The following is a 23,564-nucleotide window of genomic DNA, read 5'->3' as shown; positions in this document are numbered from 1 at the left end:
CGGGCCGGAAGAGGCCCCTGTGCAGGGAGTTTGACACGCCTGAGCTAAACCGTCGGAAACACTTCTGACCTGTAGGTGGCGATGGCGGACCGAAGCAGCAGCACGCCGCAGAAAAAGAAGAAGCTGTGATGGCGCGGAGCAGCACGTAAACAGATGTGAACAGATGTTTTAGCGCATAGAAACAGGACAGCTGCTCCGACAGAGACCCGAGGAAGAGATGAGAGAGAACGGAGTCAGAAGGCGCGACGGGACGGACTGAGGCTGCAGAGAGAGGCGCACTGACGGTTAGGGAGCTCCGCTAACACCGCTGCTAACAGCTAACACATGCTAACAGCGGTTAACAGCTACAACCCGCTGCTGGAGGTCCGCCTCACCAGGTGTCCAGGTGGGAACTGTCCCCACACCGTGATTGGCCTCTGTCTCCATACACACAGAAAGACATGACATGCACATAATGTGCACATAATGTGCATGTCATGTCTTATCTTTTTCATTCAAACAGCTTTGGCTTTTTAATCCGGTTACTCGGGTTTACTTGAATCTCTCGTGTGTGTCACCTGTGAGGTTCAAGGTTCTTTATTTGTCACATGCATAGTTATACAAGTATAACACACAGTGAAATGTAGCCTGACACGCTCCTCGACATGTGCAAAAATGGGGGGGGGGGGGGGGGGGGGGGGGCTGTAGAGGAAGAACATTATATATATATAGTATATACACTGGGTGAATGTGCAGTAGTAGCAGCAAGCAGGTGAATTCTGTACATTAATATGAATAGACATCTGACTATTTTACAGGATAGACAATATAAACATATTTAAAATTAAAGGAATTGAAATGTACATTGTGCCTTGGTTTAGTGTCTGGAAGAGTCCTGTCTCAGTCAATTATAGATGATGTGAGAGGGCGGGTGTGTGTGTTTAGGGCACGGATGGCTTGGGGATAGAAGCTCCTCTTGAGTCTCTCTGTCCTTGCCCGGAAGATGCGGAACCTTCTACCAGATTGCAGAAGTTGGAACAGTTTGTTGCCAGGATGGGACGGGTCCTTCAGTATCTGCTCTAGTCCGGCATCTCCTGGTGTAGGTGTCCTGAAGCGGGGGGAGAGCAATCCTGCAGCAGCGTTCTGCTGTACGGATCACTCTCTGGAGAGCTTGCAAGCTGTCACATGTGAACTGAAGAAAAAGTCACGCAAATCATCAGTCATGTATCATCTCACCCCGATACACGTGACATAGGGCTGCTCAATTAATCGAATTTTAATCTAAATTACGATCTGGGCTTTCAACGATCATTAAAAATGACTGAGCCAATTATTAGCCCCTCCCTCATGCTTTACTCTGGCGCTGCTCCGTGTGGCAAATCGAGCGCAACTCTCTGCGTTTCGAACACGTGTCACAACAATTAAGAGGACCCGAGGGAAGCTCGGAAAGCTAAGCAGAAGTTATTTGGAGAGGAGAGTGACTGCCGTTGGTTGAAAAGAGAAAAACCTTCAGTGGTGTGGAAACATTATGGGTTCGAGTTCTTCATCATGGTCTCATTGATGAAGCAGAGGACCGTCCTGTCACATGTCTGTTTTGATAATTACGTTTGTTTGCAGACATCACCCCCCCACACACACACACACACACTCACGCACACTGTTAGCCCCGCCTCCACTTCAGCCTCGCATGTTTTGGAGACGGGTGGAGTTCTAATTGTGTTCCGTTGGTTCTGATCCAGGTTCTGCTCTAACTGCTGAGTGGATCTGTGTGACCCATCCGAGTAGCGATGGCGGCACGTGGGCGGGGGCAGAGGATGCTAAGTTTCACTATGGAAACAGTCAAAGGAGATGCTCCACCTCCATCGGTGCAGCAGCCCACACCTGTGTTTCCTGTAAGAGACTCACCTGCACCACTCGGGGGGGGGGGGGGGGGGGGATAAGCATCAGACTAGGTGTGACCTAATGATGTCACTCAGTTCCCGCCAATAACTCATGCTGATAATAAAACGCCGTGTTATTGGCTCAGACTTTGGTCGTAAATATTTTGCACTTGTAACTCAGACGTTGTAGTTGTGTAAATATGTTTTACAAAAACACAATTTATTTATTTTTAAGGTCTGTTTGCAGATACAAAGACCCGCAGCCACGACAAACACACAAATCCTCATCTATGCACAAACATAACATTTTCGGATATTTTGGTTACAGGGTTACAAACACCACAATCTGAGCCGCATGTTATCTCAGCACTCAGCTTCTTGTCCTCTCAGATTATTGATTATTGATTATTGATGTGTTCAGGAGTTTGACAGAGGTCTGTCTTCCATCACTGATCAATAATCTGATCAATGCACACAGACAGGCTGTAATTTAAGTCTAAAATTAAGTCATTAAAGTGGTGAAAGCAATGCATGCTGGAACATCGCGTTAATGCCTTGCTTTTGTCAAGGTGATGGAGCGGAAGCCCCTCCCCCTGACAGGCGGGGAGGAGGCGGAGTATCTGTTGGCCCTGAAGCAGGATTTCAGAGGCGCCATGAGGAGTCTGCCCTGCTTCATCCAGCCGCTGGTGACTCACAGAGGTCAGAGGTCACACGTCACACTTCGCTCGTCTTCCCGCTGATGATTTGCAGCTTTATTGTGAAAGTCTCACCTGTGCTTCATGTTTCCTGTCCAGATGTGGAGCGTTACTCTGATAAGTACAACAGAAGCGAGCAGATGGACAAGCTGCTGGACTGGGCTCCAGGTGAGGCTCCGCCCACAGCAAGTGATTAATCAAAAATCAGCAGCATTCACTGTTTTTTCAGGATTTATCCAATCAGAAACCAGGTGAATTTCTGCACATGCTCAGTAGAAGAATTTGGGATAAAAATTTTCAGGTATAAAATAAATATAAATACAGGATGCAGTAGCAGTACACAGTCATACTATACAGTAATACTTCACAGTAGCAGTACACAGTAGCAGTACACAGTCATACTATACAGTAATACTTCACAGTAGCAGTACACAGTAGCAGTACACAGTCATACTATACAGTAATACTTCACAGTAGCAGTACACAGTCATACTATACAGTAATACTTCACAGTAGCAGTACACAGTCATACTATACAGTAATACTTCACAGTAGCAGTACACAGTGCTGTTAACCACTCCCTGTTTTCCAGACTGGAAGAGATTCCCCAGAGAGCTCCGAGTCCACGTCAGGCAACCTGCCAGAGACAGTCAGTACACTCTGATTACACTCTGTACTCTGATTACACTCCGTGTATACAGGTGATGGTCTGGTGTTTAGCGGTGCGCTGTGTGTGTGTTCAGGTGTATCGGCTGCCGTTCAGTCTCCTCCTCCTCCTCAGATGAAGAAGAAGGGTGTGAAGGATAAAGAGGAGGTGCTGCTCAAACTGGAGGTGAGTCTGGATTTAGTCTCGCTGTGAGTCACGTTCCACATTTCTGAGTTTGGTTGTTTCCGTCAGCTGCGTGGAGCGTTTGATGTTTAAAAAAAAATTGTAACGTTAATTCAGTTTGAAGGTGTTCCTAATAAAGTGTCACAGAGTTGGGTTTTATTGATCCAAGTTTACTTTCGGCTTCCTGCTGGTTCCACCTTAAACTAACGAGTCCACCTTAACTGTGCCAGAGCCTGGAGAAGAAGGAGGAGCAGGAGACGTCAGAGGACGAGGAGGGAGAGACGAAGAAGAAGCAGGAGGAGGAGGAGGCAGAGGGAGAGGAGGAGTACGACGAAGAGGAGTTCGAGGAGGTGAGACCAGATCGATCAGTTTATTCAAACGCTCCTCTAACGAGGGTGTAACCAAATAATCCCAGATAATCTCTAAAGGTAGTTAATCTCATCATCAGTGATGTCACTGGGACGTTCACACCTGCAGGATGTCTTCTGCTCTAAACTGGAATTAACTGGTTTAAAATGCAGCCAGTCAGAAACCAATCTGGGTTTAATCTGTTAATACAGTGGGGCAAAAAAGTATTTAGTCAGCCACCGATTGTGCAAGTTCCCCCACCTAAAATGATGACAGAGGTCAGTAATTTGCACCAGAGGTACACTTCAACTGTGAGAGACAGAATGTGAAAAAAAAATCCATGAATTCACATGGTAGGATTTGTAAAGAATTTATTGGTAAATCAGGGTGGAAAATAAGTATTTGGTCAATAACAAAAATACAACTCAATACTTTGTAACACAACCTTTGTTGGCAATAACAGAGGTCAAACGTTTACTATAGGTCTTTACCAGGTTTGCACACACAGTAGCTGGTATTTTGGCCCATTCCTCCATGCAGATCTTCTCGAGAGCAGTGATGTTTTGGGGCTGTCGCCGAGCAACACGGACTTTCAACTCCCGCCACAGATTTTCTATGGGGTTGAGGTCTGGAGACTGGCTAGGCCACTCCAGGACTTTCAAATGCTTCTTACGGAGCCACTCCTTTGTTGCCCGGGCGGTGTGTTTTGGATCATTGTCATGTTGGAAGACCCAGCCTCGTTTCATCTTCAAAGTTCTCACTGATAGAAGGAGGTTTTGGCTCAAAATCTCACGATACATGGCCCCATTCATTCTGTCCTTAACACGGATCAGTCGTCCTGTCCCCTTGGCAGAAAAACAGCCCCATAGCATGATGTTTCCACCCCCATGCTTCACAGTAGGTATGGTGTTCTTGGGATGCAACTCAGTATTCTTCTTCCTCCAAACACGACGAGTTGAGTTTATACCAAAAAGTCCTACTTTGGTTTCATCTGACCACATGACATTCTCCCAATCCTCTGCTGTATCATCCATGTGCTCTCTGGCAAACTTCAGACGGGCCTGGACATGCACTGGCTTCAGCAGCGGAACACGTCTGGCACTGCGGGATTTGATTCCCTGCCGTTGTAGTGTGTTACTGATGGTGACCTTTGTTACTTTGGTCCCAGCTCTCTGCAGGTCATTCACCAGGTCCCCCCGTGTGGTTCTGGGATCTTTGCTCACCGTTCTCATGATCATTTTGACCCCACGGGATGAGATCTTGCGTGGAGCCCCAGATCGAGGGAGATTATCAGTGGTCTTGTATGTCTTCCATTTTCTGATGATTGCTCCCACAGTTGATTTTTTCACACCAAGCTGCTTGCCTATTGTAGATTCACTCTTCCCAGTCTGGTGCAGGTCTACAATACTTTTCCTGGTGTCCTTCGAAAGCTCTTTGGTCTTGGCCATGGCGGAGTTTGGAGTCTGACTGTTTGAGGCTGTGGACAGGTGTCTTTTATACAGATGATGAGTTCAAACAGGTGCCATTCATACAGGTAACGAGTGGGGGACAGAAAAACTTCTTACAGAAGACGTTACAGGTCTGTGAGAGCCAGAGATTTTCCATGTTTGAGGTGACCAAATACTTATTTTCCACCCTGATTTACCAATAAATTCTTTACAAATCCTACCATGTGAATTCATGGATTTTTTTTTCACATTCTGTCTCTCACAGTTGAAGTGTACCTCTGGTGCAAATTACTGACCTCTGTCATCATTTTAAGTGGGGGAACTTGCACAATCGGTGGCTGACTAAATACTTTTTTGCCCCACTGTAACATGGGATTGATCTCGTGGATTTTCTGAGGCTCTAATTGATGTTTTCTTGGCGCCGCAGGAGACGGATTACATCATGTCATACTTTGATAACGGCGAGGATTTTGGCGGCGACAGCGATGACAACATGGACGAGGCTATTTACTAAAGCACCAGCACACATGACTTCCAGTCACATGTTCCTGCGGTCTGACCGAAGTCGAGTCAGACCGACAACGATGATGATGATGATGATGATGATGATGATGAGACTTTTTCTGAATGTTTTTAAACTTTTGTACAAAATGTAATCAGTTTTATTTTCTGCTGCTGGACCAATAAAAACAGCACGTCTCACACACGCTCTGTAAGCATTTCAGGGAACGTTCCTCCTGGAACCAGCTGATCGTGACAGGAAGCAGCAGCTGGTCTGAGGAGGACCATCGTTACACTCGTGCCTGTGGTAAAACAAAAACTAGTAACACACAGCAACAACAACAGCATCTGGTAACATCTAGCACCCAGGCCTCACAGTCAGAGGACATGCACAGCTGTGGAGGAGCGTCATATCAAAATAGACGGAGGGACATCGTCATTAGGAAAGGAGAGACTGAGGTCAGATGAATGGCTGCTTTCACCATGAGTCACTCGCTGTGTCCGAATTCAGGGGAAGGATGCTCAAAATGCCATATTTGGAGGCAATGACGTCACAGCAACGCGACGAAGGCTGTCCGAATTCAAAGAGCGATAAATGCGTCCTACTTTTACCCAAATGTTAAGGATGGGTCCGATGTATCCTTCGTGTCCTACTATATCCCAGGATTCATTGCGGGTCATACAGGAGATTTGTTCCTGATAACGATGGTGGTCGAAGAGGAAAACACTTTTAAATGTAAGTATATAAAATCTGGTTGTACAAAAGTTAAATTGTTGTAGCGGCCGTGTTGTTAAGCTTTGGGCATCTGCAGAGACATGTTCCTTTTATTTAAATAACCGTAAACCAGCTTGTATTGCGGGTCCCGCGGTTTTTCATGTAATGCCACTTACATACAGCTAATTTAGCCCTGCGACAGACTGGCGACCTGTCCAGGGTGTACCCCGCCTTTCGCCCTATGACAGCTGGGATAGGCTCCAGCGCCCCCCGCGACCCTGAAAAGGATAAGCGGAAGCGAATGGATGGATGGATGGATGGATACAGCTAATTTAGATTTTTTGAATTGGTGACATGTTGTGGGGAACAAAGACCAAACGGCTTAATTTATTAAAACGAGGAGAAAACGATCACCTCTTCACTGGGGTGAAGAATTGGGCCGCTACGGCGTGGAGGTACAAGAATAAATCAATGTACACATCATATTCATATGAGTGCGGTCCTATTAACCCTCATGCTGCACAGCAGCGGTCCCCAACCTTTGTTGCGCCACAGACACGGAGCCTTTAAGGTGTCGCGGATGAATGCAACCACATAAAATGACCAAGACAAAAACTGGTATTTTGTAAATATAATAACAAACGTGAATGTACTGAGTAATTGTGTAACTTTATTAGCAGCGTCCTCCTGAAAATGTGCCAACATTGAGAGTAACGTCCTCCTCTCTGCCGCTTAATGCTCTCTGGTCGTTATGGTAACGTGTAAATATTTCTTTCAAAATAAGACGCACAACTACAACAAGGGAAAGACCCAGGGAAACCGAGTTAACGATACAAACCCTGAAAACCATAAATTTCACAGCGGAGCCTCAACTCCCGTGGCCCGGTACCACACCACTCACGGACCGCTGCTGACCTGTGATGTCCACACGGCGTTCCTCTGGTGTCTGAAAGTCACCCCCTTGCAGGCCAGAAGACATGAGATAACTTTAAAGAATACAAAGTACGTCTGTGTGTTATCAAGAAGATGATTCTTAAGAACACAAGTTAATAAATGTGCAACTACTAAGAGTTGTGGTGTTTTTATTTGCCTGCTGTCATCTTTGATTTCCTCTGCCTTTAGGATTGCGAGTATCCAGGCTCAGGAGAGGGGTCAGTGGGAGCCCACTGCTGTGCTTGGCCCTGGTTTGCCCTCATGGATGAGGTGATAGGACAGATGCCTTCCACTAAGCCTCCTGTCCTAATGTCCTCTCTCCCCGAGGACACCCCAGGGCCAAGCACAGCAGTGGGTGACCAAAACGACAGCGATGACGAAGCCACCTACGACAGGGAGGAAGATGAAGATGATGAGCTGCTAGACCTCATCAGAGAGGACATGAGGCAGCAAAGAGAGGAGAGGAGAGCAGGGAGAGGATGGACCGACTGTTTCACTTCTAGAAAGATCAGTTCCCAAATGAGTTACGTACTGAGAAATGTGTTTATTTGAATATATTTCTTATGTGTTGCATTGGTTTGAAGGTTTTATGGTATTAATAAATTGATTCAAACAAACAGTAATTGTCACTGAACTCAATTTGATTTATGAACATAACTTTGAACAATATTACTTGGATATTTATAGCAATAAATAAATAACAAAAACAATTAAACAAGAATATTTCAAATACACAGTAAAGATGAAAAAACAATATTTACAGTTGTTCAGACAGGATTAAGCTGAGTGACCTGGTCCTGGACCGTTTCTTTTACAACTGTAATAGATTACAGGAAGTCTCTGGCAGTGTTACTGAAGATCAGACGTGGATGGTGCTGCAACTGAGACCTGCGGTTTGTCTTTTCTGGTCAGCGAGTGGAGAATCACACAGGGTGGTCTGCAAAGAGCTTTAGGATCCTCCCACTGTCCACTGCATCGTCCATCCACAGGGTTTGCAGGGCTCACTCGTGGCTGCCACACCACTCAGATGTTTTCAGAAATATGCAAGCAGGAGATGGTGGATGCTGTATTATTAGTATAATACTTGTAACTCTGTAGCAGACAACAGTTTGATAAAGTGCTGTGTAAAAACAAACAAAAGATTAGATTCTATCAGTTTCAAAGATATTTAGTTTATATATGTTATATGACACAGTACATGTGTAAGAATGACCGATGTTGTGCCAAAAAATGATCGTCTGCCAAAAACTGATTTCCGGTTTTTGCCCTAAACTGATTGCTCGTATTTAACCTGCTATGAATAACTTGTTGTTTTATAATATGTGAAACATGTCAAATGTTTCCCTCATTAATGATATCAGGTCACTTTGAGCAACCAGCAACATTCCTGGAACAGGTAGAAGCTGCAACCAGTTTTTGGCAGTGACTTTTATCCTTTATTTATCCAGTTCACAAACAATCTTGTTGACATTAGAAATTTATTTTTTAAGAGTAATCTGGCCAAGAGGACAGCAGACAGCAAAACAAATATATCAATTGTATCTACATTAGAACCAGAGTTATAAAGATACTTGAACAACAGGTAATTATTGTATATATAAAACTCCTTTGTAAACCATGTTCACCGAAGTCTATTTACCAACATACATAAAGATATTACACATATTACACTTGGAAACATTGGAAATCATTTTTGACAGGCGAACACTTCTTGGCACAACGCCGGTAATAATTCAATTATCGTGTAATTAGCTGAGTAATTCCTAAATGCGTGTAGATTAAAGGACATTATTTTACCTGGACATGATTGTCTCTGATGAGCCTAAGGTACAAAACGTGCGGGCGACGACGATAAGGTTTTTCTAGCTCCTCGAGAATTAAAATTGTCCAAACAACTGAGCGACATTTCTGGGTCCATTTTAAAGTTTTCGCGCTGTGGCGCTAGCGACGGGAAAAACACGTAAGTAAGGGCGGAGTTGAAGACTAGGAGGCTGTCCACAGCCCGTCTGTTATGTTGGATACTCATTGTTTGTTCAATAAAGTTTCTATGGAGAAAAAAAGGGGGCTGCCCACAGCCGCTCACTTCCTGACCACCCGTCCGTCTAAGGACACTACCTTGTGACGTAGGTAGTTAGTGTCCTTATGAGCGTCCTTCCCCTGAATTCGGACACAGCAACTGCTAGCAGGTAAAGGTGGTTCGATCCCAGGCTGCCTCCTGGCTGCATAACGAATATCCTTGGGCAAAATGCTAACCCATGTTTGCCTACTGGTGGTGGTCAGAGGGCCCGGTGGCGCCAGTGTCCGGCAGCTTCGCCTCTGTCAGTGCGCCCCAGGGTGGCTGTGGCTACAATGTAGCTGCCATCACCAGTGTGTGGATGGGTGGATGACTGGATGTAGTGTGAAGCGCTTTGGGGTCCTTAGGGACTGAGTAAAGCACTATACAAATACAGGCCATTTACCATTTACCAAAGTGCAACGTTTAGTGATCGGCACATGCTGCGGTGCAGCTGAGGACTAACCCAGCTCCGCCTGTACCAGCCTGATGTCTCTCTCACCATTACGGCCCACACTTTGGGAGTCACTGCACGGATTACGGTGCAGGTGAAGGATGTGTCCCTGGACTCTGTCGTGCTTTGGAATAACGTCAGGTGTATGAACCAGGTGTACACCTCCCACAGGCTTCAGACCAGGTGTTTCAGCCTGGCTCAGATTCAGCAGATGAAGTTTACCGTAAAACACCATATTTGGAGGACAGGGTCACCGTCAAGGCTGGACTGGGACAAAAAATCGGCCCGGGCATTTTGACTAGAGACCGGCCCACCAGGACAAAGATTGAAAATGTGACGTCATTCAGGGGTAAAACCGCAAAGGATTCTGGGAACTTGTGGCAAGAGGTACTAGCGCACGCAGGCTTTCAATTGAACTCAGTTACACAGCGATAAAAAGAAACCCAAAAAATGTCAAGAAGCTGTTGTATTATTAACTGCAATAGCCGGTCGCATGACAGCCACGGGAAGCCGACGGGTAAAGAGATCGTTTTTTTAATCGGATTACGTCGTTGAAGAGAAATTTTTTAAGCCATGTTTCCGAAGTAAGAGCCGACGGATGGTCTGGATATACCAAATATAACGTCTCAGAACACTCCAGCTCACAGGTTAGTCTGCTCCAAATCAAATCAAATCACTTTTATTGTCACATCACATGTGCAGGTACATTGGTACAGCACATGTGAGTGAAATTCTTGTGTGCGAGCTTCACAAGCAACAGCTTCCAAGCATTTCCACACAGGTCAGTTAATGCGTCATTTTCATAACATAATTAGTGATATGAATGTGACAGGTGAGACCTGGAGACTTGGGACCGCCCCTGGTGGGCGGAGCTGGTCTTCGCTCCTTTCATAAGCGCAGGTGTGGGCAATTGGGTATTCCTTTGCAAACCTGAAGCTGCGAGTGCTTGGTCCGAGTTGGGCAAGTTGGTGTTTCTTAACTATGAAAGTCTGATACGCGTCCTTCCCCTAAACTTCTGTTAGAACGGTAGGTTACACAAAAATGTACCACTTGAGCTCTGGCTGTTGGCAGAGGTTTACAGTTATTTGCACCCTTGTAGGTGGGAAACATTGCTCCCGTGAGAACGGTATAGTGGACTTCATCGCCACTGACCCACATTTATTAGGGTGTGACACGAACTTGTGGACAGGTAACAAAACCAATTCAGTGGAGGAATTTTCCTGTGTTTTATTGTCCAGCTAGTGATCTCCTGTCTTTTATTTACAGAGTAACGAGCTGCTGCTTTGCCAGGTGGATTTCTGGCTGCGGGCAAAGGACCCGACACATCAGTGTGTTTTAATTTGTTTTAAACTGGTGTAAGTCGACGGACTGACTGCTGCGGCTGTCGATGGTTTTGGTTTTTTGTTTTACTTTTTCTGTATCAGTAGGCACCACAGATATTGATTCGCAGGCGGTGAAGGCGCTGCAGGGAAAACAAATCCTTTTTTGTCTCCCCGCTCTTGCATGCACAGCGGGGGGCCCGAGTGAAGACGGCACCGAAGATTTGCCTTTTTTTCTATAGTTTTTTACCCATTTGGGGTCATGTGTGAGTTGCCGTCCATTTTTAACCTGTGTGCTATGTCGATTTGTTTTTAAACTGTTCTCCGCAGCGCTTGTCCTGCCTCACGGGCAATCGTACAGTCTTATTGTTTTTTAATAAGGTAACGTTTTTAATTGTTTTTAGGTGCTGCTGTTACACTGTTTCTTTTATTTTGTATTAAAAATTTAACTCTTTTAAACTGACTGTGCGCCTACGGCTCTGTCCTATTTTAAATAGGTACCTACCATGGGTCACATAGGTTACAAGCAAGTCTGGCGCTGAACAGAAATTGTCGCGCTATGCTCCTTTATTTATTGTGCATAAATAGTGAATTGTCCTGACACAATATTGCGTTTCGCTTCTGTTATTATGGTACACTGACAAAAACATATACTTTTATTCACAGGATAAAACAGGTTTTTTGTATCACTAATTGCCCAGTACGATTACAGCATACAATATTATTGTCACTGCTACATTTCTGTGATGAACCAGAAATTATTTCTACTACTAATTAATTACCGTTGAGCTCAAAGGTCCTATTAATAAACGGTTAACGAATGTGTATTTATGAAGACGATTTGTGAGACTGGTAAACTTATGATACGTACGATGGTCTTTCGTTCTACACGGTGCATTTCAAGGTCCTGCACCCATCCGTCGGTAAACTGTACCTGGGCTTGTTGCAGTGACCTGAAGTTACTAAACTTCATGAGTGTATGCACTCACTCCAAGAACCGTATGATTATAAATATGAGCGTGGTGAAAGTTGGGCAGCACGCTGACGTCTTTTGTCCCTCTGTGTGCTCGTAAGGGTCTGACCCTTTCACTCCTTTGATTTTTTCCTCGTATCTTTTCTTTGACTTTTCGTCGAGTCTGTCTTTGTACGGACCGGCATTGTTCTCTTTTTGTTTTGTACATTCCTTTTTTGTGCGGCAAAGAAAAAACAAGAAGGTATTGGAACCGGAGAATGAACGTTTTGCGGTGCTGCAAATGCTTGCATTTGATGCGGTTTGTTTTGCCACGAGTTCCCGACATGCAATGCGCGAAAATCACGTGATTGCTAAACAAGGGGGAGGGTGCATCCGGCCTCCTCGGCTGTAATTGGTCCAGCCCAGAGTCGATCATGACCAATTGGCCAATCCAACACCTTTCATTATATATACCCTTCCTTAAAAAAAAAAAAAAAAATCCATCGGCCCATAAAAACAAAAAATCGCCAGCGGCCCACCGGGCAAATGCCCGGTATGCCCGATGGCCAGTCCAGCTATGGTCACCGTTAAGATACAAACCTCTGCAGCTGTGGCCAACCACCTGCTTTCTTTCTGTGAACTGATGACCTTTGCCCTCTGAGCATTCCTCCTGGCTCTGATTTTTAAATTTGATGTTTTCTTGTCTTTGCGACTCCAGACATGCCGATCCATGTTTTCTTCGCGTCTCCTCAGACACAAACTGGACCTCTTTGTTCTTATTTTAACTGAAGACTGAAATTATGTGTAAATGATTTCTTTTCCTTTGCATGTGTCACGGTGTGTGCTGCAGCAGGCAGGGACCCAAACGCAGGACTCGTACACAGGATGAAAACTTAAAGCGGACACAGAGGAAAACACAGCAGGACAACGAGAGGACGGGGACAGGAGGGAACACAGCTGGGACCATCAGGGGGCGCCACGCCAGTGCCACAAATGTTGGGGAAAAAAAAAAGAAGTTGGTACTATTATTTCTAAATACAAAAAATAATCCCACGTTAATTAAAATGCAAAGTAAATCTTATTTAATAGAAATATTATTTGTTACAACATTACGCCCCCCCTCCCCGCACGGTGCGCCCCCTCTCCTCCCGTATCATGGTTCCTTTTGGACGTCACCACATCAAAAAATCAACACAAGATGTCAAAACGGCCAAAACTGTCAGGTGGCCAGGGAAGAAAAAAGAGAGAAGAAGAGGAGGAGAAACGAGAAAAAGACAGAGGTAGGTAACGTTAGCCTACATGAAATTATTTGAATGTGATAGTAACCTAAATTTTTAGCATTAAGCTAATGTTACATGATTCGCTAATTGCTAATCAATAAATAGCTAGTTAACTGTTTTAACGTCAGTTAATATTGTGGAGGGGGCTAAATTGTTATGGAAAATAATAATGTAACGTTAGGTAATTACAGTACTCCCACCTTTCCCACCATTCCTCATTTGTATTCATCTTTTAAGCAGGTGTTTTTTGTTTACATTGTTATTGCCTTCTGATTAGCTAACGTTTACCCTGCAGGTAATAGTCACTTTTCCACCCCTGTATATATTATAGTTGTAAGCCTAGTTGTTAAAGCGCACATCATTAATGTTAATTAAGCAATATCACATGAGAGGGAATGCTGTTTTTTAATATGAGCACTGCTGTGATTCGGTCAAAGATAATCATAACATTCTCATATGATATTATACTGTTACTTTGCATTCTGCTATTCAGCATTTCACTGTAATGATGACAATAAATTGAATCTAATCTAATTTGCATATCAGTTAACATCATACATATATCTCTTTGGTTTTTCATTTATATTATATCATTTCATTTTATTCCTGGAATCATATGTTTTTATTATTAGACTTTAATACTCAGTGGTGTCACATACTCCTCTCTTCAGATGCACTGTTGAAGTTTCTAAATCCCACCCCTGGGCCATCTACCACATCTACCGCTGCTGCCTCCACTTCAGCAGCACAACCCACCAGTTTTGCAGCAGCATCAAGCGGTGTTATTGTATTTCATATATTCATTTTTTATTTTTTTGTATTCATTTATTTATTCATATATTTTTTTATCTTGTTAATTATTCTGATTGTGAATTTGCTTTCTTTAAGTAAAAAAAAAAAGGTCAAAGACAAAGCTATTCGGTTTCTTGTGAGTACATACACTACACTGCCGATGTAGGGGGGCGCCACCTAAAATCTTGCCTAGGGCGCCAGATTGGTTAGGGCCGGGCCTGGCTGGGACACATCAGACCTAACGAGACAGGGGGAAGCAAAACTAGATACACTGCACACAGGACAGGAACTATCAAAATAAAACAGGAAACACACAGACTCAGGACACACAGCTTACACAATGAGTGGGGAGACATGAAACGTGGGACATGGGAAATCACAGAGTATACACTGCTGAGGTAAATACTAAGGGAGGAACAATCACTAAAGAAAGCCAAAACCATGAACAACAATAAGAACATAGTGTTACGTTACGTAGTTACAACGTTTGAAACACAAAAACTCGTGACAGCATCCATCAATAGATAAATATGACACAAATAAAATCATGACTTTATTATAAATAACAGAAGGACATTTCTGTTTGTGGGTTCATTTTGAAGCTTCTAGTATTTTGAAGCACTGTGTTATTAATTCATTTATTTCACATGCTGGGTCCACGCCCTCATTTTATGTTTGACAGCGTTTTAGTAGGTAAAAGCTTAGACATGAGCTGAGCTGCGGTTTGGGGAAGGCCTCGAAGGGGCCAGGCAGAACCCGTGTACTACACAGAAGTGAAGAAGTTGGAGAATTGAAAAGGGAGGGTGGGGCTCGTAAATGAGAATAAACAGCTTGCAGAAGTGGGGGAACATATAGAGATGAGAATCAGAAGGGGCGTGTTTGGAGGCGGGGTCACACTCCTGAAATTCCGATACTTAATCTCCATTATTTGTTTCAGGAAGTGACCTTAATTGGTCGCGAGTGCCTAATGCTAGTTAGACTGACTATCAGTCTGTATCCACACATACTGCTAATTAGTAAAATCCAATCTAAACCGTAGAATTTCTCTCACTACAACTGGAGCTCCGCCTCCACAGATGCTCTGTTAGTACAGAGGTCATGATGGAAATATGTTATATGCAAATATATTTTTGTACATGTTAATATTTCATACATGTTACTGTGTTCTGTTTGCAGCGAGAGCAGCGACAAACTGGAGCTCAGTTCCTTCTGTAGGTTGTTAGGTTTTGTATTGTTGATTGTCATTTATGCTTAGAAATATTTAACCATATATGCTTAGAGGTGTATAATCAATTGTGTAGTGATAGGATGTGTGATCTTTAGCAGGCTGCAAAGGCTTGGTGTGTATTCCACACTGGAATGCACACCTACATCCTGGGAGCATGGGAAGAGGTCGTACCTTGTTTTATTGTTTTATGGTAGGATAAACGTGGCTGTATCTGTTTTAGGCTAAGTGCCTTTTGTTTAGATGAACTGTTGGACTTCCAGACCAGCAGGTTTAGGGAAGTCATTTATGGGGTCACACTCTGACTATACAAGGTCTTAAATAATCAGGCCCCATCTTATCTTAATGACCTTGTAGTACCATATCACCCTATTAGAGCGCTCCGCTCTCGCTCTGCAGGCCTACTTGTTGTTCCTAGAGTATTTAAAAGTAGAATGGGAGGCAGAGCCTTCAGTTTTCAGGCCCCTCTTCTGTGGAACCAGCTTCCAGTTTGGATTCGGGAGACAGACACTATCTCTACTTTTAAGATTAGGCTTAAAACTTTCCTTTTTTCTAAAGCATATAGTTAGGGCTGGACCAGGTGACCCTGAATCCTCCCTTTGTTATGCTGCAATAGATGTAGGCTGCCGGGGGATTCCCATGATGCATTGAGTTTTTCCTTTCCAGTCACCTTTCTCACTCACTATGTGTTAACAGACCTCTCTGCACTGAATCATATCTGTTATTAACCTCTGTCTCTCTTCCACAGCATGTCTTTATCCTGTCTTCCTTCTCTCACCCCAACCGGTCGCAGCAGATGGCCGCCCCTCCCTGAGCCTGGTTCTGCCGGAGGTTTCTTCCTGTTAAAAGGGAGTTTTTCCTTCCCACTGTCGCCAAAGTGCTTGCTCATAGGGGGTCATATGATTGTTGGGTTTTTCTCTGTATCTATGAAGCGCCTTGAGGCGACTTTTGTTGTGATTTGGCGCTATATAAATAAAATTGAATTGAATTGAATTGACCCCACACACACACACACACACACACACACACACACACACACGGTACTCTTTGTTTGTATGTAGACGTCATATGTTAATGACCCTATGCATATTCATGTAACCACAATAAAAGGAGTGCTATGGGGAACCTGGCTGAGAGTCTGATGGAGGTCAAGTGGTGGGACGACACTTGGCTCCAGGCAGGTCTCCCTCATGCATGAGTAACACGAAGAACTCTGCCTACTTGGTGTTCAATGCTTTTGCTGTGTAATTATATTGTCTTCAACGTTCCAGCGAATAGGTTCAAGCTACAAACCTATCAAGGTACACCCATAAAGGTGATTCTGATGCCACACAGAGTCACGTCACGAGGTCGTCTGACTGCTCTCTCTCTCCCACCTGCTCCTGTGTTTCTGTGGCCACGCCCTCTGACCTCTCCTTCCTCCTCCTTCTCCTCCTCCTCAGCACCAGCAGCAGCAGGACGGCAGCGAGCAGCAGGAAGACCAGAGGCGAGATGGAATGAACTCTGTGAGAGTACGATGACTCCGCCCTCCAGTTTACCCTCAGCCGGTTGTCCAGGCTCAGGTGAGACGCCTCACAGGTGTAGTTGTGTTTCCTCTGCAGCTCCTTTTCGTCGACCATCAATGTCTTCCTCACTTGGTAGAGGCCGTTCCCATTGGGCAGCACCGAGCCGATGCGCAGCTCGCCTTCGTCCACGGGCTGGCCGTCCCGCAGCAGGCTCAGGTTAATGTGGCGAGGGTAGAAGTCAGTGGCCAGGCAGGTGACCTGAGCCCCACCCACCACTTGCCTGGTGATAAAGCGGAGTCGAGGCTTCACCCTTCGCATCACAAGGTGCTTCTCGCGCTCCAGGAAGTGTTGGAGCGTCCGCACACAGAACGGTAGATATATGTTTGAATACAGCATCTGGAAGGATGTTTTCTTTAGGGCGTCCCACTGGATCTCCCAGCCTTCCCTGACAGCATACGTGAAGTGGGTCATGTTGTAGAGCAGGCTGTCGGCGTCCTGCCCGTTGGAGCCGTCTCTGAACATGATGAGTGCCGGCTGGCCGTCCTCCAGTACCTCGCAGCCCGTTACCCTCTGCTGGACATGAACGCCATCGATGGTCAGGTTAAAGCGATGCTTCACCAGATTCAGCCTCTTCTTCATGCTGGAGTAAATGTCTCGTAGCACAGTCACGGGCTCCTGGCCCAGGTTGAGTTCCGCTTCGTGGTCAGATGCCGTGCTCGCCCTCATCACCCGGTCGACCTTTGAGTCATAGTATCCCACCTGGATGTCATCCAACATCAGAACAACAGTGAACTCTGGGAAGTGGGCAGAGCCTGGGATGTAGGAGGCAAGCGCCCAGAGGGAGTGTCGTCCTGTGCCTGATGGAACAAATTTACAACAATGTTACTTAAAATAATGTAAAACTTCAGGCTAATGTTCCCAAAGCTCCCGACCTCTGGGCTCTACCCTTCCCCACTACTGGCTCCTGCTGAACCCGATTATCATGCCATTGGCTGAGGTCGGAGTCCTGCAACCAGTGGCTGCTCTCCGTGGCCTGTGTAAGCACAGTGGTTGTTGTGTTGGTGTGTTAGCCTTGTTTGAGACATTTCATCCCAGAAGCGTGTTCAGTTCTAAAACCAAATGGTAAAAAGTCCCAGGTGCTTCATGTGCTTCATCACATGAACCATTGTAAAAAAAAACAAAAGCATGTAGGTCATTATCAGGTTTTGGGTGAAACCATTGTTTCACTCTATATCACAGGTGTCAAACTCCAGGCCTCGAGGGCACAACTGTACCCTCAAACACAATAATAACATGGACTGAACCACCACTCACAACCACTAGCACTTTATATAGCCTCTGTAGAAACTATCTACACCCTCACTTATCTTAACTGCACTACTGTATAGCTCTGTGCAAATAATCATTCTGTACATTCGATAATCTTTAATCCTACAACTGTTTACAACTTGCATAGTTCCCATTTCTGTATAACTGTATATCTCATATTTCTGTAAAGTTATTTATTTCATATTCTGTATAGTTTTTCATATTTATATCCTGTTCATATCCTGTACATAGCTTGTACTCACTACAGCCTGTACATACTTATAGTTATAGAATATTCACAACATACTTCATACCGTGTACATTATAACTGTCACGACCTGCGGGGTCGGCAAGGCACTGATCAGCAATCTCTCTCCCCCTCCCCTGTTTTGCCGGGGCGGAACTCATGGCAGGTTCACGCCCTCAGCCCACGCCCTCCCGGATCATGCACACCTGGGCCTCATCAGACCAGCTGGTATATCAGAAGGAGGAGATCAGCTGTTCAACGCTGGATTGTTGTGAAGACTCCTGTCAGTACACGTCGAGCCCTAGTTTCCCACACTTCCGCCTCAGAAAGTAACATTTGTCTCTCTGTTCTAGATTCCCCGGACCCGTCCCCGTGTGGAGCGTGTAAGAGGTGGCTGGTCACTAGCGGAGAGAGGTTGGCGTGAGCGTGTGTGTGATCCCCTTGTTTTCCCTGGAGCCCTGGAACCCGTCCTCGCACATCTTGTATATAGCACTGTCCTCGCACTGCCTGTAAATACACTTGGTGAAGATTTTTGTGAATAAACGGTCTCTGTTACAACACACTCCGGAGTCCTGCGAGTGGATCCTCAGAGCAACCCGTGACAATAACATACCATAATAGACCCATTTCTGTCATGGTTCGGCTGTGTGGCAGGCAGGAGAAGGACCCAAACGCAAACTCACGGAGACGAAACGTAAACTCAAAAACACAGCTTTAATGCTGGCATAAAGTGAAACACAAAAAACAGTACTAAACTTAAACTGGGGAGACTAAAGCACGAGGAGCCACAGGGAAAAATCACACAGCTATGAGGGAGACTACGACACTGACAAAGAGAAACACAGGGCTTAAATACACAGAGGGATAACGAGGGAATGAGACACAGAAGGAGGGCACAGCTGGGAGAAATCAGGACTGGACAAGACAGAGACGCAAAACTAGAAACACTCACATGAGGCATGGACCTTCAAAGTAAAACAGGAAGTATCACACAGAGACGCGAACTAGACACAGTGGAGACAGCAACTAAGAAACAGAGACAAACCATAAGGCAGAGGTCTAAGAACCAAAATACACAGAGGGAAATACTCAGCTTTGAACACAAGAGACTAGACTAGAGGGAGTAACAAAAGACCAACCATGAGAACATAATGCACAATGCAGGGTGACAGAAAACAAGAAACTCAAACATGCAAAGACACACCATAAACAGAACAGAGGGGGCACAGAGAGACATGAAGGGCAGGGGAGACTTAACATGGGTTGAAACACAAGGGGGAACTAATAAGCAAATGAACATAGGAGGCCTAATGAGCTAAACATACTATAAACATCAAAATGAACTAGAACTCAAAACACTGGGTCCTAAGACCCAGGATCGTGACAATTTCTGTAATATACTTACATATCTATACTATTGCTAATATATATTGTAATATATCTATATCACTAAAGCACTTCTGGATGGATGCAAACTGCATTTCGTTGCCCTGTACTTGTGCATTTGCAATGACAATAAAGTTGAATTCTATTCTATTCTATTCTATCTTGACAGCAAAATTATTTCAAGCAAGGAAAATTCATTTCTGCGTGCAGGAAATGTGTTTTAATGTTTGCTATCATTCAATTTCAATTTCAATTTTATTTATGTAGCACCAAATCACAACAGCAGTCGCCTCAAGGTGCTTTACATTGTAAGGTAGACCCTACAATAATACATACAGAGAAAATCCCAACAATCATATGACCCCCTATGAGCAAGCACTCTGGTGACAGTGGGAAGGAAAAACTCCCTTTTAACAGGAAGAAACCTCCGGCAGAACCAGGCTCAGGGAGGGGCGGGGCCATCTGCTGTGATTGGTTGGGGTGAGAGATTCATATACACACACAATAACAGCCCCTCTCACTCAGCTCTGTGTGCTGACAGACCTGCCCCACATGGCTGGGACATTTGACCTCAGAACTGAAGAAGCTTCTCGAATGAAACGTCTTCAAGCAACTTAAAGAAGTCCAGATGCTTTTCTTCCCGAGCTCCTTAGACTACTCAGGGATTAATAAAGTATTCTAGTTCTGATTTGGTGTTATATAAATAAAATTGATCTGAACTGAATTGAAAATTTAATATTTTTGATCAATTATTAAATGATTTAACAGGGACTTATTAGAACTAATGATTAATAATTAAGATTGAATAGTTTTAATCTTTGGTGCAGTTGAGGAGGGTCTATTGTTATTTCTTTGTAGATTTTTATGCTTAAATGGTTTCTTTGGTTTGTTTGCAGATGGCCCGGGAGCAGAAGCTCCAGAGAGATGGGATTTTAGTGGCATTACTAACTGCCACTAAATTACTTACTGGTGCAGGTTCCGCTCTTCGGCAAAGGTTTCTTCATTTGGTTCTGTCCAAGGCGTCCTCAGGTGATGCGTTAATGGTCTAAATGTCTTCTTTGATTTTGTCCAGCCACTGTTTCTTTGGTCTGCCTCGAGGCCGGCATCCTGGGTCGATCCTCGTAGCCGTTTTTGCTACAGAGTTCTCATCGCTTCGAATCACGTGTCCATACCACCTCAGGTGGGACTCGAGCATCTTTTCCTTTATTTGGGCTACACCTAGTCACTTCCGTATGTCCTCGTTAATAACCCGGTCCCATCTCGTTATTCCCATTCTCCATCGGAGCACGTGCATCTCCGTGTTGGCCCGCATTGACCACACATGAGCAGGCCCTAAACACCATGGTGTTTAGGGCCTGCTCATGTGTGGTCAATGCGGGCCAACATGCGCAGCCATTTTCCCATGAGTCGATCTGGCATTTTTGTGTCACAAAGTACACCAGTGACCTCTCGCCATTTTAACCAGGCTGCATCATTCGTGCTCGGACATCGGAGGTGATATTTCCGTTGTAGCTGATGACTGAACACAGGTAGCGGAACTTCAACTCTGTGTTATGATGGTGCCATCAGTTTGGGGAGTCTCCTTCCAGGTATTCAGTCTTTTTCATATTGACCCCCATACCATAGTTGTCGAGCCGGGTCTTCCAGAGTTGAGTTGTCGTTTGAGTCTCTTCCCTGACCATATGAAGACAATCTTACCAAACAAAACGAGGCACACTGATGTCTAGATTTCACATAATTTCATGATGTGGTAAATGATGAATACCTGGGAAAGGAGAAGTGTGAAATCTGTCATGGTCCTGAGTCTGTGGACTTTTTCTGTTTGTATTAGTTATCCTTGATTTCATGATGTGTTTTTGCTCGTCTCTTGGTTTTGATTTCTGTCTCTAGTATTCCCCTCTCCTCAGGTCCTTTGCATTTCTTGTGTTCTAGTTCTTTGGTTGTGGTTCTGTGCTGGTTCTGTGCTCCTTCTGTTTAGTGTACACTCATCCCTGCCGGTGTGTTCCCTTTGTTCTCTGTCAGCTGTATCCCCTCGTCAAGTCCGCGTCTGTTATGTTTCCTATTTTACTTTGAAAGTCTGTGTCCTATGTCAGTGTTTTGAGTTTTGCTTCCCCTGGTGTTGTCATGTCAGATTACGCCCAGCTGTGCTCTCCCCCTGTGTCTCATTCCCCTCTTTATCCTTCAGTGTAGCCCTGTGTTTCTCCCTCATGCTGTGTGTTTCCCTGTGTGCCTCCACGTATGCTTAGTTTTCCTGATTCCCAGTTTAGGTTTTGTATGTTTTTTTGTTCAGTAATAAAGCTGCTTTTTGACTTAGACTTTCGCCTCTGTTGAATCTGCACTTTGGGTCAATCCCTGCCTGCCACACAGCCCTAACATGACGAAATCCTTACAAATGCTGTCAAAGTTAGGGTTTTTTTTTTTTGTTTTTTCTTCCTTTTCTAAAATCAAGTTTGAATCCAGTTTTTACACGATGCCGAGCAACATTTTAAATGTACAGAGAGATTAAAAAGTTTGAACCTGTAAAATCAGTCTGACATCACAGGTCCATCGGTGAAATCACTAACCATGTTTTTATCTTTTACCTTTGATTTAAAAATGTGACATTTGAGTCTCTGAATGATTGAATTAATCAGGACGTTGAATCGAACAGATAACCAAACACTGACAGATACAGGTACAGTCAGACAGGTGAGCACAGCAGCTTTCACTACCTGAGCTCATGGTGCGTTGGAGCAACAGAGACATCAACATCAGCTGCAGGACAAACATGTCGATGAAGCTGATCAGTCCTGATCTATTCCGGTTGGTCCTGATCCGTATTCGATCCGTCTGTGTCTCAGAGAGTCTTCACTTTCATTTTCTGAGCTCTGAGTTCCGGGGCAGTTTAGGCCAATCAGCATCCTTCTTTCACTGTCTCTGGGCAGATTTGAGGATTGTGACCAATCAGACAAAAATAATAAAAACGGTTTGCATTCTTTGCCACGGCTGCAGCATGACCAGCTTAACCTGGACTGTTTGTCCAGCAGCTGCTTCTTTGAGTGTGTCCATGAACACGTTATTAAAAAGTCGTTATTTGACTTCCTGAGTTTGTAAAATGAATAAAATCTGCTATTCGGTTTTTAAGTGATGACGTGATGAGTCCTGCTTCCAGGCCCGAAGTAGTCTGCATTTAATAAGGCTTTTGTGTTTTTAATATGTTTTAATGCTTTGTATCTTGTTCTATTTAATCTCAACAAGCCCCTAAAAACAGTCAGTGATTGCTGTCAGCCTCTTTCGGTTTTATTACCGCTAATCGTTTTAAAGCTCAGTTTTAAACCTCACGATGTAACTCCAGCCCAGCAGTAGTATATTAATGACTAACCTCGTATTGTGGATGGATTATCTCAGTTGTTCTCCTGACTGAAGTTTGGTCCGTTTACAGCATCCTGCCATGCGATTACATTTGTCCCGAACCATCAAGTTAACTTTTATCAAGTGGAAAAAAGTTAGCGTTCATCCTCCAGCTTCACTGTGTTTATGCTAACATAGCTGTGTCGCTAGCGGCCACGTAGCACATCATTATATACCAGCTAGCCCAACTTCAGTAACCCTACAAACGTCACTGCTGTTTAGTTTCCTGTCTTCATTTATGTTGGAAGTGATAGCAGAGCTGTACGTTTGAATGCTTCATAAATCTCTCAGTCAGAACATGCTACATCATGTTTAGGTGGAAGCT

General features: G+C 44.5%; 2 protein-coding genes and 1 long non-coding RNA gene across 4 annotated transcripts; 2 read left to right on the top strand and 1 right to left on the bottom strand.

Annotated features, from left to right (window-relative positions):
- The first annotated feature begins 91 nt into the window (after positions 1-91).
- polr3glb (RNA polymerase III subunit GL b) lies at positions 92-5,885 on the top strand. Of its 2 annotated transcripts, none has more exons than XM_085292964.1 (8): positions 92-284; positions 1,719-1,871; positions 2,429-2,558; positions 2,654-2,722; positions 3,147-3,203; positions 3,298-3,386; positions 3,614-3,733; positions 5,607-5,885. In XM_085292964.1, exons 2-8 carry the CDS (start codon positions 1,767-1,769, stop codon positions 5,691-5,693), a joined length of 657 nt encoding a protein of 218 aa, XP_085149090.1. In that variant the 5' UTR covers positions 92-284; positions 1,719-1,766; the 3' UTR covers positions 5,694-5,885. The 2 variants fall into 2 exon arrangements, with proteins under 2 accessions (XP_085149090.1, XP_085149089.1); XM_085292963.1 differs by having other exon boundaries at positions 92-385.
- Positions 5,886-9,637: 3,752 nt separating this feature from the next.
- On the top strand, positions 9,638-19,004 carry LOC146565063 (uncharacterized). The gene is made up of 4 exons (XR_014894498.1): positions 9,638-10,482; positions 16,846-16,965; positions 18,630-18,746; positions 18,817-19,004. It is a non-coding gene; the product is annotated as an uncharacterized LOC146565063 (long non-coding RNA).
- Positions 13,270-22,692, bottom strand: LOC146565062 (major histocompatibility complex class I-related protein 1-like). The gene is made up of 2 exons (XM_085292962.1): positions 22,561-22,692; positions 13,270-17,765 (listed from the first exon to the last, which is right to left on the bottom strand). Exons 1-2 carry the CDS (start codon positions 22,616-22,618, stop codon positions 16,741-16,743), a joined length of 1,083 nt encoding a protein of 360 aa, XP_085149088.1. The 5' UTR covers positions 22,619-22,692; the 3' UTR covers positions 13,270-16,740.
- Positions 22,693-23,564: the final 872 nt, after the last annotated feature.

This window comes from Mchenga conophoros, linkage group LG11, assembly GCF_057382185.1.
Source record: "Mchenga conophoros isolate Kocher_MC1m ecotype Shallow Benthic linkage group LG11, M_conophoros_male_GT1.1, whole genome shotgun sequence".
NCBI classification, from domain to species: domain Eukaryota; kingdom Metazoa; phylum Chordata; class Actinopteri; order Cichliformes; family Cichlidae; genus Mchenga; species Mchenga conophoros.
Note: the sequence above shows the minus strand (reverse complement) of the source record. Positions and strands in the feature narration are given on the sequence as shown.